We start from the raw sequence: 22,339 nt of genomic DNA, 5'->3' as shown, positions 1-22,339 counted from the left end.
GAGCACATGCACTTTCACAAAAAATAAGACATGAAGGCCCTCTAACAACAAAAAAACAAGCAGACCACATTGTCTGTAAGGAACTAAGATTCAACATTGTGATAATGGAAGACGACTTACCTTAAGAAACGCCAGGGCTACGTTAAAGATGATGTTCAAACCCTGCAGAGAAGAAAACATAACATAAGAGACGGGAGACGCCCAGACTGAAAAGGTAACATTAAATAATAACTAATTCTCTTTTAACAAAGGCACTAACAACAGTTCAACATTGAGTCATACCATGGACGGACAGCAATGGAATTGAGCAGCAAAATCAATCGCACAAGGACAGGGTAAAATATATTGCTAAGTTTAAAAAAACAACACAAAGTTAAATACAAAAGATGAAAAATGGCAAATGCAAAAGATGAAAAAACGCAAATTCAAACAGATCTACGACATGAAAAATAGCAAAAGTTCACATTTACTTTTTATTAACCTTTGCCTCAGTCTGCATGTTCTTTTTTTGATTACTTACAAATTTGATGGATTAATCGCTGGAAAATAATTCCACTATTACACTCCTGTTGTACTTACCATTTCTAAACCACCAAGCTTGAAATAAGTTGCCTTTTGGATTCAACAGGTTATTATTATCATCCAACTATGTTTTTGGATTTTTTTTTGGGTGGGTCTGCCCTTTCGAGTGTGGAATGGGAGGAAGAGGGCTTTAAAGAGAGCTAAACACTGTGTATCGCCCATGTTGGTTAAAAGGCAGGGTTGGAGTTAATAAAAAGCAGAGGAGGCGTAGGTTAACCACAGTTACAATTAGACCATTATGTGAATTACAACGATTACAGAATTGATATAATTACCATTATTGACATTGTAGAGGATTAAGGCGTCAGTAAGATGGAGGAGAAGCGGTTCGAAGAGTAAGGGTTAGAGTTCTTTTCTGAAGAGTAGGACCAATGGGTAAAATTCTCTATGAGAAGGTTGCTAATGAGCAAAAGGGTTATTCTTGTGTTTTTAGGGCTGACTTAATAGCACACCTGTATGCGACTTATTACTACAAATTCTTTAAAATATATAGAAAGTGGAACTTAGTTACACAGAGATGAGTATTTCCCTCTCACCTCATGGTACTGGCTGTTTGGTGTATTTATTTCACCTCCTATGTAGTGCTTGAATTGCACTGCACTAAGGACTATTTTTAATTCAAAGATGCAGTGTATAGAGAAAACAATTGATTTTTTGTTTTTCTTTTCAAGGCAGCAATTTCTTTCAATATCTTTGTCAGATCTCAAATGCAAGCTAGACCTATTGGCTTTGACAATGCTTGTTTTGGGTACATCTAGGATCAGTTTTTTTGGTGCTGTTAATATAGATTCCTGAGCCTGATTCAATTTTTAAATACACATACTGTTAGCCTGGCACAGTTATTTTTTATTGCCAGCCTCTGCACATTTCACAACACGCCTTATCTGGTAGAGACTCTATCTTGCCACAGATTCCATATCTTAGAATTATTTCCAGGCATCAGACTAAATCCAGATTTTGTTTGTGGGCAGGACCCCTGCGTGCCGGTAGGTGGTGTTGTTCTGTGTGGCGTTGTCGCGTCATCCCCGCCTGAAGTGACGAGTGCAGTGCCTAAATAGGCGCCACCCCAGCGAGCTGACGTCAGTTTCTTTTCACGACTTCCCACACCAGGATGGCAAAGCCACGAAGAAGACTGACAACTGGTGTGGTAAAACAAGGGCCCCAAAAGGAGAACAGGCCTGTCCCTAGAAATCTGTTCACAAAGTGGGGAGAATGGGTGGGTCAGTTTGGAATCTGCGGCTAGATAGAGTCTCTGTGTCAATTGTAACAATGGGATTACAGGAAACATAATCATCCACATTCTGGTAAACCAATAACACTCAGGTACAATGGTGATTGCAATACCACAAATGCCATTTACGCTATTAAGTGTCCGTGTGGGCTTCTGTATGTAGGGAAAACTTCTCGCAAGATCAAAATTAGGATCACTGAGCATAAAAGTACTATCTGCACTAAAAGTATTAAATAACATTTTGCCACACACTGGACAGAACATCAGAACACTACCGCACAGTTAAAATTCACGATCCTAGAAGTATTACTGATCAAACCAGGTTTTGACAACAGTAGGGCATTAGCTCAAAGAGAAGTGTGGTGGACAACATTTCTACAGACCCTTATGCCGGGGGTCTGAATGATCTGATTGAAATGCTATGTTACTTATGAGTATTTACAAGATGTTCATGTCGCAAATTATGATTGCATGTTGGCCAGTATTTTCCATTTTTCACATCACAGCGACACTATACCAGTGGAATCAGCATTATGACGACAATGCTCTGTTGTCGTTGCCCATAGATCGTACATATGCATCTTCTCAGGCAATCTCGTCATTTCACAAGCACGTGGTGTCAGCCTACTTTTAACTCTATTTAGCCTATTCTGCTTTCTTCTGGTTACCTTTGTGCTTAACACAATTATAATAACTAGTTTTTTTAGTTACAGCTTTTCTGAATAAAGGAGGTAATTCACTTGCCTTTTACAAAAACAATGTCTTTCTCTCCAGTTAGTAAGATATGTGGTCTTAGTGTGAATTGCAGCATTGTTGTTCTGAATAGAGGCGGTATATCCTTGCCTTTTACACAAATTTTGCACACCATTCAGCATGATACAGTGGTCTTCGGGGGAAACATCCTAAACCACGACGTTTCAACCACGACTCACCTGAACAACGTGGTGCGAATAACGAATCCTGCTCAACAACGAACGGCTGAACAACGAAGGTCGGAACCACGACTCACCTGAACAACGGGGGGGGGGGGGGGGGGGACTCCCCCCACAAATACAATAAAAGAAATATTTATAGTAAGAATTATAACGTAAAGAATAAAATCGTAAAAGTTACGTATCAAAAACAGCAAAGGTTTATGAAGAAAATGATTTACATAAAAATTACCGGTTTATGACAGGAGATGGCAGTGTTGCATTGATTTAAACAATAGTAAAATCTTAAGAATCAAAAAAAGAATATGATCAGTGTGCTCGTATTTGAAAAAATAAAGTAAATAATATTTTAGAAAAAAAAGGCATACATTGAAAAAGTGACATTAAATATTATTTATTCGTGGTTTAGGGAGTAGTAGTTTAAAATGTAGTGGTTTAGAAATGATCGTTGGTAAACATTCGTGATTTAGGAAGTTGTGGTAAAGACAGTAGTTGTTTAGTCATACAATCGGTCTTCAGTTGTGATACACACGCGGTATTCGCGGAACACATTCTTTTAGATAAAAGAAGAACACGTGAACTCATTAATTAATAATTGTTCTGATGTAATACGGCTTTCGCTTTAGAGTTCACTCGATGGTATGGGTAATGCGCTATATCAGTACACTTCAAGATGGTGCACGATTTCTGCAACAGTCAGTCCTGTTTCTAGTTTCATGTCACAATCATGTGACTGCTACGGTCGGGTTTAACGGTGAAGTGCAAACGTGGTGGAGTTCACGGATGCGGGTGGAGGAGTGGCGATTCAGACAGCGGTATTGAATAACCGACATCGCTAAGTTGGAGGATACCAGCGAACTGCGAACAAGGTGTTTAGTTAATGTGTTTGGCTCGCATAGTAACAGGTTTGCTTTCGATTTATAGGGAGGATCCACGCTCTGCTGTTCAGCGTGAACATTACCAGGGCATATGTGTTGGTTTCCAAAACTCCACAGAGGGACTTCTTTATTCCGATAGTGTCATATGAGGTGGAATCGAGTTTCTGAAACATCTTCGAACAGTTCAGGCAATGATTATTTCGTGTTCAGTGTTTAAGCAGGTTTCTTATGATTAGCGGAATGGTGTCCTACTTCATATTAATATTTTTTGACAGCTTAGGACTGTGAGAGTGAGGAGTTTACAATGAGAAGAGCGTATCATTGGGTATTACCGTTTTTCAGTAAGTTGACACTTTTTTTGCTCAGCAGTATTCAATTTGTCTCCCTATGAGATATATTAGACTCAAATGTTGTTTTCTTTTGAAGAGTCGAGTCAGTCCTGCTCTATTGGAATTGGTTACACACCAAATATTTATAGCACACGGTCACAGAGTAAGTTCTGTTCATCTACTAATTTGTAGGACTGGGTTTCACAATAGCACGTAGATTAATTCCGGGTTTTTGCGCATGAATTAACAGTTTGAATTCACATCTTTTTTCTTGACACCATTTAGGATTAATGGACACGGTGTAGGGGCTAGGAGCTTGGTTCTCTCTCTTTTCTCATTGCACTGTTTCTTTCGACATTGCCTTTACAAGATGCATATAAGGTCTTTCGTATTTTTCATTCATCTCTGGCCGGGTATGACGGTACTCATCAGTTTTGTTGTAATAGATATGTCCTTTATATGTATTCATTGTTTTTAGCAGTGGCCCCTGAAGAAGGGATTTGTTTTATCCTGAAATGCATTGGGCATGGCCGTGAATGTTCGGTTTCTCAAAGAAATGTTATTGTGTTATTCAAGACATTGATTATACATTGAAGCTTTATGAACTTGATGTTTTCAAGCAAAGTATTGATCATTATGTATGTCATGTGAGTTTGGTCACACGAAGATACAATTTAAATAGAACAAGTAGATCAACTTTAATTTGTATTTAATTTACATGATTGAATTTCTATGAATCATTTGAGTCAAGAATGTGAAACATAAATACATTAATATATGCTGTGACCCGGTAAACTGGTGGTTTTCAACCAGATGCAGTTCATAGATAGAGTCTCTACCAGATAAGGCGTTATCGAAGGTAAGTGACTTGTTCATCTGATAGAAACTTCTAGCTGTAGATTCCTTACCTTAGAATAGATAACTAGGCAATATCTCTCTGGAGATGGGTCTGCGAAACAATTTCACATTATAAAGTCATGCAGGACTGAACATGCAAAATGCCTGTCCCGACAGACCTGACTGTCCAGGCAGTAATGCTTCATGAATCTGTTTAGGGAAGCCCAGGTTGCTGCCTGACAGATATCCAGGACCTGAACTTGCATGCTAACACAGTGGGCACAGCCTTTGCTCTGGTGGAAAGAGCACCAAGACCCTCAGGGGGTGCTCCTTGGCCAGGGTGTAGCAGATCTTAATGCAGAGCATGATCCATCGGGAGGTAGTCCACTTCTGTACAGACTTTCCTTTCTTTGCTCTGACATATTCCACAAAGTGTTGGTCATCCCCCCGGACTTCTCTCGTGCAGTCAAGGAAGAAAGACAACACTCTTTTAGGGTCCAGTCAGTGAAGTCATTCCTCTTCCTTAGATGAATGCAGAGGAGCAAAAAAAATAGGTAGGCAGGTTGATGGACTGGCCCACATGAGAGGGAGTGACGACTTTTGGCAGAAAGGAAGCTCTACTGAGAAAAACCATATTGTCTGGGTAGATGTTCAGATATGGAGGCTTGGATGACAAAACCTGAAGCTCACTGACCCTCTGGGCAGATGTTATTGCTACCAGGAAGGCCGTATTGATGGTACCGAGCCTGAGAGGACAGTTGTGCAATGGCTCAAAGGGAGCACACATCAGAAATGTTAGGACTAGATTAGGTTACCACTAAGGCATGATAAAGGGAAAGGGAGGAAACATATATAACAAACCTTTCAAGAACCTATTTACAACAGGAATTTGAAGAGGGATGGCTGATCTGGCAACCACAGAAAGGCTGAATTGGCAGAAAGATAGTCCTTTAAGGTGCCCAGAGCCCAGCTGGCAAGAGAATGGATAAAGAGAAGAACCTGAAAGTGGGGAGCAGAAATAGGGTCATCCTGTTTCTCTGCACATCATGCCATTAATTTGCCCCAATGGCATGTTATACCGTCTTGGTGGAGGGACACCTGGCTGACAAGATAACAGTGCAGACTTCAGGTGGAAGGTCACAAGCTGTCAACTGTTGCTGCTCAATTCAGATGCATGAAGGCAGAGTGCTGAAAGGTTCGGTGGAGAACCCTCCTCTGCTGCGGTGATAGAAGATCCTCACTAAGGGGCAGCCTGATCAGAGGACTGATGACCATGCTCAACAGCTCGGGATACCAAAGTATTTGAGCCCAGTCTGGAGTCGAGTCAGTTCAGTTCATAATCTTTATTTAGATCGCACAGATCATAAAAGACATTCACAATATTATAGGAAGTAAAAAACATTTAAAAAAAGATAAAACATTCATTAAGGCTTCGGCGCTTATCATTATACAATAAAAATTATCAGTAAAAAGGTTACTCATAAAACCATTGTATTCTTAGTCTTCTTATAATAAAATTGAATTTACAGATAATTTAATTTTATGTAAGAAGCCACAGTGATAAAAGAAGCTAATACTCCAGCCATTGGAACAAGGGGAGGAATACGAACGTAAGTCTATGTGACCATAACGATCAAATACCTAAATTCCTATACGGGACTAAGACACTAACTTTCACCATTGCTATGGATGATCTATTCGTAATTACGACTAGGTGTTGGCTCAATTTTTACCAGGCCGTTGTCTATGGCCTGTCAAAACAATAGCAACTTCTTCTTACTGAGTGCTACTACTTTGCGTTGTCGCCAACATCTTTAGGGATTTGGCACGGATGCACCACATCCAACTTAAAAATTTGGTGGTGGATATCACACAGAGCTCATTGGTATTTGTCTTCAATATTATTAGAGCTGTAGCACTAGACCTTGTGCCCAAATTAATACATAAAGGTTTTAACCATTTGTCCCGAGGAGCCTTATAGGCAGGACATACAAAAAGGGTGTGTGGGACAGACTCCTCCTGGTCTATACATAGGTGGCATTTGCTATCTGTGGTGTTGTGCCATTTGTGAGTATAGGATTTAACCGGAAGCGTGCCAACCCAGAATTGGAAGCATAGTCTCCTATCACTGGGCTTGCTTATAACATGGAAAACACACCAAAAAGAGAGACAAGGGACTGAGCCTTCTCTGGCTCCCTTCCTATCAGATTAAATTCACACAACAGAGAAGTGCTGCAGGGTACGCTAATATCTGTAGAAAAAGTCAAACAACAGACTTGGACCCAAGGTCATATAGTGATCTATACAGGAACAGTAAATAACTTATCTACCCGGACCTAGGACAAAGCATGAAAAGACAACACATGTCTTAATACTGTCCTCACACACTTTGCAGTGTCATGCTTCATCATTGGGCCACATCATACATCCAGGTGCAGACCAACACACTGGATGGAGCGCAGTTTTTTTAGAAGACGAAGGACAGTGGTGTGGGTAGAGAGAGAAATAAAAAAATGTGATAATGCACATAAACGACGTGACGTAACAAAAGGAAGAAAAGAAAGGAGAAGGGGAGTCTAATCCCTGCTACACCAGGACCAAAAATGAGCAGTACTAGAATGTTAAAACAACCTAGGGGTCAACAAAATTAATTTTATTCTGTCTGTGGACCCCTGGAAGGGTTAAAAATATATGTATCGGGGTATAGAGGGACGGTAACGGTCCCTATAGCCCCACTGCTATTACCAACATGTTTCTGCCAATATTAGACCCCCACATGGGTGGCACTGGCGTTCATCAGGGTGTTGGTCCCCGCTTTTCAATCCTTACCCGTGTTGGGTGTTTATTTCCTTTGTTAATTTGACTGTAGGCAATGTCTCATACCCTTGGACCGCACTAGAATTTCTGTGAGGGAAACAATTCACGAGTTCATAACAATTTTGCTGAACCCCGGACTGCGTGGGGCTGTGCTCTCACCGTCACATAGTCACAAGATGCACACTGCGATCTTCCCCCACTGTCAGTCCTCCGACGTTTAGTCCTCCGACGTTGCCTCAACTGACGGCATAAATGGTGCCTCCTGCTTTCATTACAACTTGACAGTAGATTACAATAACGGGGAAAACCTGGTCAATGGTGCTTACATGGGCACGAAATCCTGCCTTAAGCGGGGTTAGTGTATCATTTTCTATGATCCAATTCTGTATTCTGCTCAACACTAACCTTGCCATAATCTTTTGTATTGAGTTTATGAGGTTGATTGGCCTATATTTGCTGGGTCTGGATCGATCACCCTTTTTAGGTCTCGCTGGCGTTGCAGCGCGAACGCTGCCGCCAACGAGACTTATAGTCGCCTTGCTCTCTCCCAAGGGAGACAGAGCTGTGCACGAGCCGATCCAGACCTGGGCACGAGCCGACTCAGGTCTGTGAACGCCAACGTGCACGCTCACGGCGTCACGCTCCTGCCCTCCGGCGTCTCTTCCGAGGCGCGCTCCAGGCCGACGGGCTCCACTGCAGGCTCCAGAGCGACGTGAGGTAGGCTGTATTTCACCCTTGTTTAAGCTTGTTTTTTGTTGCGACTCGACGTGCCCCTCTCCCCTGCCCCACCGCCCCCCACCCTCCTCCTGCCATGCAATGCCGAGAGCTTGTTGCTCTTCCGTCTTCTCTTTCCCTCCCACTCTCCCTCCATGTCTCTCGCATTTTCTCTTTCTCGCCAATGCTTGTTATTGTTAAGTGACAGTAACACAACGCACTATCGGCAAAGCCAATCCGACGTTCAGACTCACTTCATACATGTCTACCGTCAGTCTGTTTTGGCGGGTGCCCCTGATTTTACAAGAAGGATTTCACGCTTAAGACATGGTATGTTCCTATGCAAGCTCACCTTTGAAATGTAATTTTCCTTCAATTTCATTGCTGGTAATGTGTGAGTAATTTTTATATGTAGATAAATGTTAACGAGTACATCGCTTGTAGCAGGGCTTTAAGTGGGATGCAAAAACTGGAGGGTCTCTCAAAGGGGAGTGGCCGTTGCAATTAAGGGCATGTATTTAAAACGCATAAACTAAAAATCTGTGCTCAGCATAGTGTGCCACCTGACTTGTTACAGTTTGTAGCCCAGAGCTGCGGAGGATCCGGAGTTCATGCGGCAACATTGCGATATGATGATTTTGTTTTTAGAGCATCTGTTGTCTAGAGGCATCTCTGACTTTAAATTCAGCTGGCAGCCTCTGGGAAACGTAGCATTACATTTGTGCTCAAAGACAAAAAGCACCTTGTCTCCCTGTCCTAATAAGATATGCAGTTTGTCTTTTTGTCGAGTATGTGCAATGTTGTGCTCTCTCCCTCTCTCTCAGTGGGGGCAAAATGCACGCTCCCTGTCAAAACTCTACGCCTAGTATTACTATATCTCTAGTTTAACACATGGTTAGCAAGCAGTGTATAAGCTCTAATGTTAATGCTATAGAGTAAGATACTAGCAATCTCCTTTCATCGGCACGGGCAAGTTCTTAATCCGAATGCACCCTTCATTTTCCGCAGGCTGGTTCGAGTATGGATCCATACTTGGCTCACATTTTTTCAGTCAGCATATGATGTGCAAACTCTGGAATGTCTGCTTACTACACAGAATACAAAGGCAAGAGATCAAGTCTCAGCAAAAAGCAGCATCTGTCGTACCACTGATCAGCTGTCTGTCTGCCGGCATCCCAAGGGCTGCACTGAACATCCTTTTCTGCACAGTGTAACTGCGCAAAGGGTGCCCCGGCGCCACCACTGTCCTGGGCCTGACACCCCCTGAGCATCAGCGTTAGCTATGCAGAGTCAAGTCACGGGATGTCTCACACTGCTGGTAAGTTCAAAAGGTACTATGTGTACCTTGGGGAATGAGAGAGGCAGCTCCGGTGACAGAGGTTTCTGCAGTGGCGCTAAGTGGGGGTGAGCATGTCTGTGTGTACACAGCTAGCCTGAGGCATGTGTGGGCTGGTCGGTCGCAAGATTCTAAGGCATAGGGGAGCGCGAGGAACTGCTGATGCTGCAGGCTGAGCCCAGCTTCCAGAGGGAGTCTATTCTCCTCATTATTTTCACCACCAGCCAGGCTCTATTAATCTGTCCCCTCTCCTCCACCCCTTCACATTGTCCATTTTCTCTATCTGGCATCGCTGCACCTGGGTAACCTCAAAGGGCAGTGCTTTCACTTCGCGGTGACCATTGCATATTTTAACAAGCATTTGCAATCCAATAAGGCTCGTATTTAGGCGACTTGTAAATGACAATGGCTTTTATTTATGTTTTAAAACGAAAACAAAAATAAAAGGCATTGTCATTTGCAATGTCAATCGCTCAAACTCGCATAAATGCGAGACCTATTGCATTGCAAATGCTTGTTATAAATGGGTAGGATTTCTGCACCACACCAGGATTCAGGTATTGAGGCTCCACTAGCTATTGCATTTGCTAGCTGCTGTATGTACTTTTGCCAAATATCGCTATCGTACAGGAATAGGTCTGCCAATCTGCTATCAGGAACATATCTTTTGTTTTTATTGCTATGGTCAGTGAGTTGTAGGCTTCTCTACCTGCCTTGTTGTACCAGTTAGCATGCTTTATTGTTGCCTTACTGTGATGTCTGTGGGGTTTTAGAAATTGGGTCTTTATTTTGCCAAATAAATCTTCATGGGCTTGAATAATGAACTCATTTAATTTATACTGTATGGTGGCGGATTGGAGCTTAGCTAGAGTGCAAGCAACGTCTGTACTTATTAGTGTGAGCGATTGGTTGTTATCCAATATTCTGTCCCATTTGACCCACCTCATATCGTTACAAATTAGGGCATTTGCTGTTGTGCACTGAGCTACCTGTGGCTGAGCCATTACAAAGCCTGGGCCAACATCTTTAGTATGAGGGGTTTATTTATTTATTTATTTATTTATTTATTTATTTCCAGGTTTGTATGGCGCTATGAATCGATTCCCGAAGGAATATCTCCGCGCCTTTGGCACACCCAAAGAACAGAAAAGACTCGTCAACATTTTAATAAACTAGGCAGAAGATCAGTCAGTTAGGGATTTGAAGAGGAATGTTTTCAGCTTTTTCCTAAAAGGGAAATGTTCCCTACATACTCTGATTTCCTTAGGGAGTAGGTTCCACAGCTTTGGACCTGCTACCGATAGGGCTCTTTCCCCCTTTCTTGCCTTCATGGCCCTAGGAACACATAATAGTTCCTGATCTCCCGATCTCAGGAATCTGGACGGCACATAGGGGATAAATTTCTCAGTGAGGTAACCGGGACCAGTTCCAGTTAGGCATTTGTGGATGATGCAGCAGATCTTAAACATCACCCTCTGCCTAACTGGAAGCCAGTGCAGTTTGGCCAACAGTGGTTTTGAGGGAGTGCGGGGCGGGACATTCAGTACCAGTCGTGCAGCCGTATTTTGCACAACCTGCAATCTAGCAAAGATGCCCTCATTGGCAGCTAGCATTAACCCGTTGCAGTAGTCCAGCCTGCTTAAAACTAAGGACTGGACCAACGTTCTCCTGGTGGTATCTGGTAGCAGGGGGAATACTCTCCTGAGAAGCCCTATGACATGGAAGCATGCACCCACCACTTGATTGGTTTGTTGTGTATAGGTGAGCTCATGGTCCAGTTTGACTCCCAGGTCTTTTACCACGGTTTTGGGCACAGGGACCGGGCCAAGGTCTTGAGGCCACCAGTCCGGGGTCCACAACCGTTTTGCTTCTCCGAAAAGCATAACCTCCGTTTTGGAGACGTTACACTGCAAATAGTTGGCTGCCATCCAGCGAGACACCTCCTTCATCCCTTGGGCGAAGGAGGCCCGCACCTCAGGAGTCATAGTTTTAAAAGGGAAGAGGAGTTGGGTATCATCCGCGTATGAAACCGGAATGAACCCGTGGGATCTCATGATGTTCGCTAGGGGGGCCACATAGATGTTAAATAACGTGGGGCTCAAACAAGAGCCCTGTGGCACCCCCTTTGAGATTACCACCTCCTCTGATTGATATGGTCCCAGGATGACTCTCTGGGTGCGTCCGCTGAAAAAACTCCTGAGCCAGGCCAGGGCCTTGCCTTCCAGACCGATGTCAACTAGTCTGGAGGTCATGATGTCATGTGACACAGTGTCAAACGCCGCTGACAAGTCCAGAAGCACCAGAACAGCGGAATAACCCCTGTCCTGTAGCCTCTGGAGATTGTCAGCGACAGACAGCAAGGCAGTCTCAGTGCTGTGTCTGGGTCTAAAGCCCGACTGGGAAGGGTCCAGTACACCCGCGTGTTCAATGAATTTCGACAAATGCTGATTCACGTGCCTCTCCGCAAGCTTCCCTAAAAAAGGGAGAAGGGAGATCGGTCTCAGATTCGTCAACTCAGACCACGGAATCGCGTTGTTTTTGCGAAGGGGCCTCACAAGTGCCTGTTTCCATTCCAACGGTACTTCCCCAGTAAGCAGAGATATGTTAACTATCTGCCGTATTCCAGCCCCCAAAATCTCCAGCAAAGTTGGCATAATACGTGCTGGGATGATGTCAGACTGGCACCCACTCTTTGTTTGCATGGCAAGAGCAGTCAGCTCTTCCATAGAGATAGGTGGGAAGGCAATAAGCGTCTTAGCCTCATTGTCTGGAGTCATGGTATATGACGGGATTTGACAGTCAGTTGTTGTCACTGGGTCATAAGAGGGGGATTTGGATGTTAATATTTTATTATAAATGGCGTCAATTTTCCTTACGAAAAACTGTGAGATGTTATCACAGATTTCTTGGGATTCGACCCCATCAGTGTCACAGGCAGCGGGCTTGGTAAAGGTCTGCAGAATAGAGTACAGGAGTTTTACATTGGAGCCAGCATCTGATAATTGAGCTGCTATGTGTTGTTTCCTGGCAGCTCGGATCGCCTTATGATATTTTTTGGACGACCTCCTAAAATTCTCCTTATCGTCTGCCTTATGTGTGACTCTCCATTTTTTCTCCAACCCTCTCATGATCTTTTTTTGCTGCCTAAGATCTCCCGTAAACCAGACTTCTTGTTTGGGAGCCGGTCGTGGTTTATAGGTTCTCAGTGGGGCCACATGGTTGATAGTTGTTAATACAGCGTCACTGAAAGCCTTTAGAGCTAAGGTGGCGTCATCACCGAATGCTTCCCACTTAGGTTCCGAGTAGTTCGCCCTAAATTTGTCGGGGGTTAACCTATACCAAGGCCTTCTGACATTGGCCAACTTCTTATAGATAGTTTTGGCTTTGTTGTTGTCACGAGTGTAAAACACAATGACTGAATGATCTGTCCAAACAACTTGGTTGGGGGTAAGACAGTTAATAGCTGCAGAGTTATAGAGCACTAAGTCGAGGGTATGGCCCGCAGAATGAGTCGGACCCTGGTTCTTTTTAGTAAGTCCCAGTGTGGCCAGATCTGCTAACACCGTCTGTGCATCAATGCATGTGGTGATCTCACTGTGGATATTAAAGTCCCCCACCAGAAGAAAATCAGAGTTGGTTTGTATGTGGGGTGCCAAGAGTTCCATTAGTTTAATGGAAAAGGGCCCGCACGAGCCAGGAGGGCGGTACAAAAGTGCACCTTTCCTCACTTCCCTAGCAGTAGGGTTGATCGTAAAGATCATGAGCTCCATATCTGGGGTGCACACAGTTTCTATAACTACAACCTCCATCTCCTGTTTGAATACAATGGCTAGCCCTCCTCCCGTTTTAATCGGGCGGTCCGACCTAGCCATTTTATACCCCGTTGGTACCCCAAGTGTGATAGCTGGGACTGTGTGGGGCTTAAGCCAGGTCTCCGTTAAGAAGCACAGGTCAGGCCTCTCTGTTGTAATGAGGTCCCAAACCTGTGTGGCATGAGAGACTAGAGAGCGGACATTACACAACAGGTTTTTACAGGTTAGGGGCAGGTTATTAGGAGCATTGGAAGCATGTATAGCGGGGTTGTTGTTGTGTGCTGAGATGGCAAAGTTACCTGGGTTAGGTGTAATTACCCCAGTGTTAGAGAATAGGGTGTGACACCTCAAACACGAAAATGGTCCTCCCACACTGGAGCAGGTCCTATGGGGGCACAAGGTAGTAACAGATTTGCCTATGTCCATGTTATGATCACTTTCAATTTTCTCACATACCTCCTTATCAATGAGGAACGACCAATGTACCAAATTGATAAGGAAGTAGTCAATGTGACTCCTTCTCTGGCCATTACAAAAAGTGTGGGAGCCTGATCTATCTGAGGGAGTTCTCCCATTAACTGCCCTGATGCCCCGCTCCATGCATAATGCTTTACGTTGTAGTGCTACCTCTGTCCTTTTCCTAATCGGGGGCAGCTCTAATGAAGGAATGCTCCACTGAGCATCTTCCTCTTCACTCAGATTACTATCAACTTGGTTGAGGGGTTCAAAAGTGGCGCTAAAGTCAACTGCTATTACAAGGTTACATAATCCTCTATAATTATCCAGAAAACTATCTAAAAGCGAGACTGTGGTGGTCTGTCTACCACCCGTAAGACCTCTTACGTACACACTGAGTACCATTAATTGTGAATGGGAATTCGATCATAACTGAATAACCATTATATCAGGACTATCAATGTGCACTTCCGCAATCCTGTAGCAAGAACACTGCCTTACCCAGAGTGTTAGCCCACCTGATGGTCAACCCTTCTGACCACCAATTGCAGGTTTGTTAAAAATTAAGGTAACCTGGGCGATGGATTGAGTGTATAGACCAAGTTTCCTGGAATACGCAAATATCCTGGGCTTCAATTAATTCTGACCATTCTAAGGATGATGTTTTAGACTGCAAGCCCACAATATTCCAAGAAACATATGCAGCTGGGCAGGTTCCTGCGACTTTGTGGAGCGGGATAGGTCTCCAGGGATGCGTTCCTTAGTTCCAGTGACCATGGTGGCCATTTCCAAGTTAGGGATACTGCTAGTGGGGAGAGATGTCAAACAGCTTTACCACCCAACTGTATAACTTCTTTTAGTTGAAGTAGTTTGGGGGCGTTCCATAACCTTCAATCTATGTTGTGTAAGGTGGATCCCTCTCTACAGTTTGGAACAGTATTACAAGTACTCGATATGTTTTGTGGGTCTGGGGGATTATACTTCATCCTAATTTTTGTAGAGTTCAGATGTGAGGTCCTGATATTGAAAGCCACTAGGCTGTCGACCAAAACAATGTTGGCTAATGTTAGGCAAACGTAGTCCAAATTAGAGCCAGTTACAGAAAATCTTTTGGGTGAGAGTATGTCTTCCCTAATAATTGATCTGCACTTCCTCACATGACTGAACCATTGTGTGCATTTGTTTGTTAGGGAGTGCTTGTCTTCTTTGATTAGACAAGGTGTTAGTTTGGGGACATTAGTTAAAAAGATTTGCCGTTTTGAGGTGTGCACCATTAACTTCTTATTTCTAGAGTGTACCTCTGGTGTCATTAATCCTGTCAGATGATTAGTTCTAGGAAGGATGGGATAGTCGACTCGGGCTTCCAAGCACTGAGACCCTGAACCACACAACCTATTTTGATTATAGTGTTGGAATGTGGCACATTCCTTTTTGTAGCGGAAAACCGGCTTCGTTAGGTGGGTGGCAATCTGCTAAGTTGTTGTTTGGAGCCCTACTGTTCAAGTCTATACTGCCAGTATGCTGTTCTTTGTTCTTGGGCTGCTGGAGCATAGTCAGTCTATTCTTTACACAAGGTGTGTCTTGTGTCAGTATTTAAGGAGTCAGATAACATGCCAACCATTCCCTTAAGAGCACAGACTTCCTCCGTTAATTTACTGGTCTGTGCCTTTAAGTCCTCAACTGATCGGAGCACAGGTTCTTGCACCTGTGATTAAAAGCTGGTACATGTACAGGGTCACCTAACCAGTCTGGGGACTTCTGGGCCAATGCATCATCGTTCAGATCCATAAGGGGGGCAAATCTATTGGTACAGACTGGTGCGGGCTCATGTTGACTTGGATGGTATGCAATGGAGCTTGGAGTATGTGAATGGACTCTCACAGTATGGAAGGTTTTGCCATGACTGCTTGGCAGGGGCCCCTTGACTAATAGTCTTCTAAACATTTCTAGGATAGATGGTGCTCCACTTGGGGTGGTGAGACTGGGGGAGGGTTGCCTGTCGGTAGAACAGGGGTCGGGCCTGAAGGGGTTGCTAGTATATCTTCGCATTCACTAATCAGGCTGTTAATACAGCCCATAACATAATTGCTGCCTTTGTGCTTTGGCGGTTTAGTGGACTTTTTTGCCTTCTTGCCCTTCCCGGCTGGTCCTCCCCCCATGACCTCCGTGGCTTTCATTTTTACCATCCCTCTCTAACACAGATAAATAACCGTCACTTTATGCTAGATCAAATCAGATGTTAGATGGTTGGGGGTGCTTGCGCAGAGGCAATATGTATAATACCAAGGAACTAGGCCCCTCTTTGTAACAGTGAGAGCAGGAAACACTTCAGTGTACACACTATAGATCGAAAAAAGTGTCCGGATCTGTCCATGGATGCAAGAGGTCCGACTGGAGTTGGGGAAAGAAATGCCGGCATAGAACCAGTGGGGAGCCCCCCTCAAACCTGTAGGGCCGGAAGGTACGTCAGAAGGAGCAAGCAGCCAAAATATGAGGACAGCCTTACAGAAGTCACTGAGTTGGGCTGGGGTCGCTTCAGCTCCCGGAAACGTGGGGGGCGCGGACCTGGCCCAGGCTCAACTGCGGACAAGTACTAGAATGACAGCGCTCCCTAGTCTCATCAGATGACTTCAATCGATGGGGCAAAGTCTTCCTCTTACAGTAGGACTTACCAGAGGGCAGCTTTTGTGTAATAAAAAATACCAGTATTTGTAAAGCGCACAGCTACCTCCGAAGTGGTTTCCCGGCGCTGGCGGCCCTCAAGAAGATTAAGCAAGCTATTGCCCAGAGTCACATGGTGCTGGGCTAACCTGCCGCCGGCACCAGGGATCGTACCGTAAATCCCGTAGTCCGGAGTATAGCATCCTGGCCGCTGCGCCACACCTCTTCGACTAATGAGAATCTTGGGCTCTGAGATTGGTCTCAGGTTCTTCCTCTTGACCGGGATCAAGACCGCCATGGCCTCACACATCGAGCAGCATGGAGCTTGAGGGAACACTCTCTGAAGGCCTTGGGAACCATGGTGTAGCAGTTGACGTGGGTCTTTGGGCCGTGGTCGTGCTGGAACCACCAGAGGCAAACAAGGTGCAGGTCCATCAACAACATCTGTTTGTGAAAGGCACTGCAGGACCTGAAGCCAGGCTTTCTAGCTGACATCCAGTCACACCAGGAGAAGATCTCAAAAAAGACTTTGACAATAAGTAAAAAAAAGTCAGTCAAATAATGAATGGGAGTAGCTCTCTCCTGATCTGCGCTGACTGGCGTGTAAAGAAAAAAAGTGAAATCAGCGTGCTTTGTTGTCGCCTATATAGGTACAGCGCATGTCACTTCCAGCATGGACGACACCGACGATGCCAGGTGGAGCCGAACGACGCCACCTACCTGCATGTAGGGGTACTACTCAAGAACAGTTTCCAGATCCATTCTGAAGCCTGGGGATGATTCTAAAGTAAGGCATCTGCAGGTAGACGTCTATCAGACATGGGTAATAAAATGTATTTAAAAAATCCGTAGAGAGGCCCCAAAACACATTTTTCACACACCCCCAATATCCTTGAGAGTACACTGCTCTACATCGCAAACTTTGTCATGTATATGGAGCCTATGGCTTCTTTGTCTGTGTATTTAAGGCATAGTTGTCACAAGTGCACCAATTAGACCAATTCATTACTACATCTCGAGTGGGGATCAGACCACTTCTAAATGAGATCTTTCCATCCCACATTGAGGATCGGGCTCTTTGGTGGCTGCAACGACCCGTCGCCGCAAATTGGGGTTATGCTAATCTCTATCTCACTGTACGACATTTTGTCACCCCGTTTACGGTTTCTAAATTTAGCAGTCGGGTTCAGAAGAAAAGCGCCCAAAATAAATTATAACAAAATAAATGGAAGGACATCGCTCTTGCAATGGAAAGTTGCAGTGTCTATATCGTAAACGGTCGCTAGAGGACAGTATAACACATCGATTGAGGGCGAGATGATTTTCTCGCTGATTTGGAAACATGATTCGACATCTGGAGAGCAAGCTTACTTTGTGTGCGCGAAACAGGGACGTACCATTCATTGCAAGCTTCCTCAGTCAGTGCAGGTAGTTCTCCTGCAGTAGCAGCCATGACACCCTCGCACGTAAATAATAAAGCGTTGACGCCGCTGACAAAGTAAGACAATTCACTCAGCCAAGAGAAACTGACTTTTTAGGAACCTCCCCTCTACCCTGCTCTACATTATGGAACTAGAAGGCCTTATCCTATTCTATGCCTCATAAAGGCTAGATTCAACCACAACAGGTATCGTACAGGCAACAACTATAGGGCGAGCTTTCACTTTCATTTTTCCTTTCTATCAATTACTTCTTAAAATTCTGACTACAAAACACTAACAGTTCAAGGATGTTAGGCAGAGGTCTAGCTCCCAAATAGGTAGTTTTGCTTGAAATGTTAGGTTGCCAGGCATTTTTTAAAGAGACAATAGTCAATGGCTCTGACCTAGGCAAAGTGGAGGGAAAGTACGTTGGTGGAAATGAATGTGTATTTCTACCCACAGCCATCTGCAAAACATATCCATAAAAGGGCATCACAGGCCCAGTATGTTTAAAAAGAGTCAAGTTCATGGGATGGCACTCAACGGGAGACCTATATGATCTCCTTTGTCGGGTGGTTGGTAGAGCGGACACCTGGGCTTCAGTAGAAACACTGCAACCGTATAATCGGTAGACTGCCACTCTCCTGGTAGATTATCCCGTTATGAGTGCCTGTAGCCAAAAGCAGCCTCTGGTCTTTGGAGTTCAAAGACCACAGGCAGAAAAACATGGGGCCTTGCAGATAAAAAGAGAGAAAACGCAGCATGTAACAGTGGTGTTCTGTGGGTTGGGACTTCCACAGGTACATGGGTGGTCAGAATATTTTGTACCTAAAGGAAGTTATAACCAGGGCACGAGTCCTATAAAAAGAAGTGGGGGGACTGACCAAGTAAGACAATATGCAAATGACCTCATGACGTAGCACTTTAAAAGAAATAAAATAGTGCTATTTAAATTATTTGTGTAAATACTGGGGCAGACTAACCCATCTGAAAGTCTTACAGTGTCTGCATTTATATACAGGGACAGAACAAAGGCAAAAACATGCCTCTCTTAAGTACCTGTGAAGGGAAGGCAGGCTGTGTGCCTTTGTTTCTCTCTGTGGCATTTACATTTAAGTGTGAGGTTCCAGGCGGCCCCCAGTCAGCATATACAAACAAAAGAGGCCGGATGGCCCCTTACATTTGGCCCAGCTGGAGGTGAAATAAGGCTCCTCGCTGCCTGCACATTGCTGCTGGGAATGGAAAGCAGGCAACGTGCAGGCACTGCTGAACGTATCCCGGTGTCTGAAAATTACACCGGGACAAGTTCAGCATATTTCTGTCGGGCCCAACTTCTTGGCAGGGGGGACGGCGTCCACCCCGGGAAAAGAGTGGGGGGACACTGTGTACCTGCGTGTACCCCCGACTCGAGCCCTGGCTATAACCAAACATGTAAACAGCAACCAACTTGGAGTACTGTGAGCGCAAAACACTTTGCTGGGATACTAACTTTTAAAACATGAACACCCAAGAGGCCACCTTAGATCCAGATGGTGTACTGCTCCTCTTTTCTTTCAGCAGCATGGGATGACAGAGTGCTCTTTTTTCTTTGCCCAGGGTGATGGAGTGCTCTTCTTTTCCTTGCCCAGGGCGGTGGAGTGCTCTTCTTTGCCCAGGTTGACAGGGTGCTCTTCTTTGTCCAGGTTGCCAGGGTGCTCTTCTTTGTCCAGGTTGCCAGGGTGCTCTTCTTTGTCCAGGTTGACGGGGTGCTCTTCTGCTCTTTGTCCGGGTTGACAGAATGCTCTTCTTTTCTTTGTCCAGGGCGATGGAGTGATCTTCTTTTCTTTACCCACAATGGTGGAGTGATCTTCTTTTCTTTGTCGGGGGCAGAGGTGTGCTCTCTCCTTTATACACGGATGTGAAGTGCTCTTATTATATTGTCCGGTTGGTAGAGTGCTCTTTTCTTTGTACAGGGTGGTGGAGTGATCTTCTCTTCTTTACCCACAATGGTGGAGTGATCTTCTTTTCTTTGTCGGGGGCAGAGGTGTGCTCTCTCCTTTATACATGGATGTGAAGTGCTCTTATTATATTGTCCGGTTGGTAGAGTGCTCTTTTCTTTGTACAGGGTGGTGGAGTGATCTTCTCTTCTTTACCCACAATGGTGGAGTGATCTTTTCTTTCTCCTGGACCATGAAGGGTTCTTTTCTTTATCCAGGGTGGTGAAGTGCTGTTCTTTTCTTTGTCCAGGATGGTGAAGTCCCCTTCTTTTCTTTGTGCAATGTAATAAAGTGCTCTTCTTTTCTGTGTCCAGGATTGGGAAGTGCCCTTCCTTTCTTTGTGCAATGTGGTGAAATGCCCTTCCTTTCTTTGTGCAATGTGGTGAAGTGCTCTTCTTTTCTTTGTCCAGGATGGTGAAGTGCCCTTCTTTGTCTGGGATGGTGGAGTGCTCTTATTTTCTTTGTCCAGGATGGCAAAGTGCCCCTCTTTTTTTTGTGCAATATGATGGAGTGCTCCTTTCACTAGGGTGGTAGGGTACTCTTCCTTTCTTTGCACAGGCTTGTGAAGTGCTCTTCTTTTCTTTGTCCAGGATGGTGGGGTGCTCTTCTTTTTTCTTTGTGCAATGTGGTGGAGTGCTTTTCATTCCTTTCCTGTAGGGTGGTAGGGCACTCTTCTTTTCTTTGCACAGGCTTGCAGGGTGCTCTTCGTTTTTAGTGCAGGGTGGTTGAGTGCTCTTCTTTTCTTTGCCCAGCATGGTGGAGTGCTCTTCTTTACTTTGCATACGCTAGTGAAGTGCTCTTCTTTTCTTTGTGAAATGTGCTCTTCTTTTCTTTCTCTAGAGCGGTAGGGTACTCTTTCTTTCTTTGCACAGGCTTGTGAAGTGCTCTTCTTTTCTTTGTCCAGGGTGGTGAAGTGCTCTTCTTTTCTTTGTGCAATTTGGTTGAGAGCTCTTCTGTTCTTTGTCCAGGATGGTGGAGTGCTCTTCTTTTCTTTGTGCAAGGAGATGGAATGCTCTTTTTTCTTTCTCTAGGGTGGTAGGGCACTCTTCTTTACGTTGCACAGGCTTGTGACGTGCTCCTCTTTTCTTTGTCCAGGATGAAGGTGTGGTCTTCTTTTCTTTTCTAGGGTGGTAGGCCACTCTATTGTTCTCTTTGCACAGGCTTGTGAAGTGCTCTTATTTTCTTTGCACAGGCTTGTTAAGTGCTCTTCATATCTTTGTCCAGGATGGCTGAGTGCTCTCCTATTCTTTGTCCAGAATGGTGAAGTGCTCTTCTTTTTTTTGTGCAGGGTGGTTGAGTGCTCTTCTTTTCTTTGTCGAGGATGGTGGAGTGCGCTTTTCATTGTCCAGGATGGTGGAGCGCGCTTCGTTTTTTGTGCAGGGTGGTGGAATGCTCTTTTTTCCATTCTCTAAGGTGGTATGGCACTCTACTTTTCTTTGCACAGGTTTGTGAAGTGCTCTTCTTGTCTTTGTCCAGGATGGTTGCATGCTTTTCTTTTCTTTCTCGAGGATGGTAGGACACTCTTCTGTGTTCAGGATGGTGGACTGCTGTTCTTTTTTTGTGCAGGGTGGTTGGGTGCTCTTCTTTTCTTTTTCCAGGACGGTGGAGTGATCATCTTTATCTTTGTACAAGGTGGTGGAATGCTCTTTTTTCTTTCTCTAGGGTGAGAGGGCACTCTTCTTTACTTTGCACAGGCTTGTGAAGTACTCTTCTTTTCTTTGTCTAGGATGGCTGCATGCTTTTCTTTTCTTTGTGCAAGGTGGTGGAATGCTCTTTTTTCTTTTCTAGGGTGGTAGATCACTCTTCTTATCTTTGCACAGGCTTGTGAAATGCTCCTATTTTCTTTGTCAGGTTTGTGAAGTGCTCTTCTTGTCTTTGTCCAGGATGGTTGCATGCTTTTCTTTACTTTCTCTAGGGTGGTAGGACACTCTTCTTTTCTTTGCACAGGCTGGTGATGAGCTCTTCTTTTCTTTGTCTAGGATGGCTGTGTGCTCTTCTTTTCTTTCTCCAGGATGGTGGAGTGCTCTTTGTTTCTTTGTTGAGGGTGGTGGAGTGCACTTCTTTTTTTGTGCAAGATCGTGGAATGTTCTTTTTTTCTTTCTCTAGGGTGGTAGGGCACTCTTCTCTACTTTCTGCAGGCTTGTGAAGTGCTCTTCTTTTCTTTGTCCAGGATGGTTACATGCTCTTCTTTTCTTTCTCTGGGGTGGTAGGGCACTCTTCTCTACTTTCCGCAGGCTTGTGAAGTCCTCTTCTTTTCTTTGTCCAGTTTGGTTATATGCTCTTCTTTTCTTTCTCTGGGGTGGAAGGGCACTCTTCTTTTCTTTGCACAGGTTTGTGAAGTGCTCTTCTTGTCTTTG

At 44.5% G+C, this 22,339-nt stretch overlaps 1 protein-coding gene across 2 annotated transcripts in view; it reads right to left on the bottom strand.

Moving 5' to 3' along the window:
* RABGAP1L (RAB GTPase activating protein 1 like) overlaps positions 1-22,339 on the bottom strand; it is a 1,373,174-nt gene that overhangs the window by 335,397 nt on the left and 1,015,438 nt on the right. For both annotated transcript variants that reach the window (XM_078641752.1, XM_078641759.1), the window contains exon 20: positions 121-162. In XM_078641752.1, the coding sequence (XP_078497878.1) occupies positions 121-162 (42 nt within the window). The remainder of the gene's footprint in view (positions 1-120; positions 163-22,339) is intronic.

Source organism: Lissotriton helveticus, chromosome 1_1, assembly GCF_964261635.1.
Source record: "Lissotriton helveticus chromosome 1_1, aLisHel1.1, whole genome shotgun sequence".
Lineage (NCBI taxonomy): Eukaryota > Metazoa > Chordata > Amphibia > Caudata > Salamandridae > Lissotriton > Lissotriton helveticus.
The sequence above is the reverse complement of the archived record's forward strand: the minus strand, read 5'-3'. Positions and strand labels throughout refer to the sequence as shown.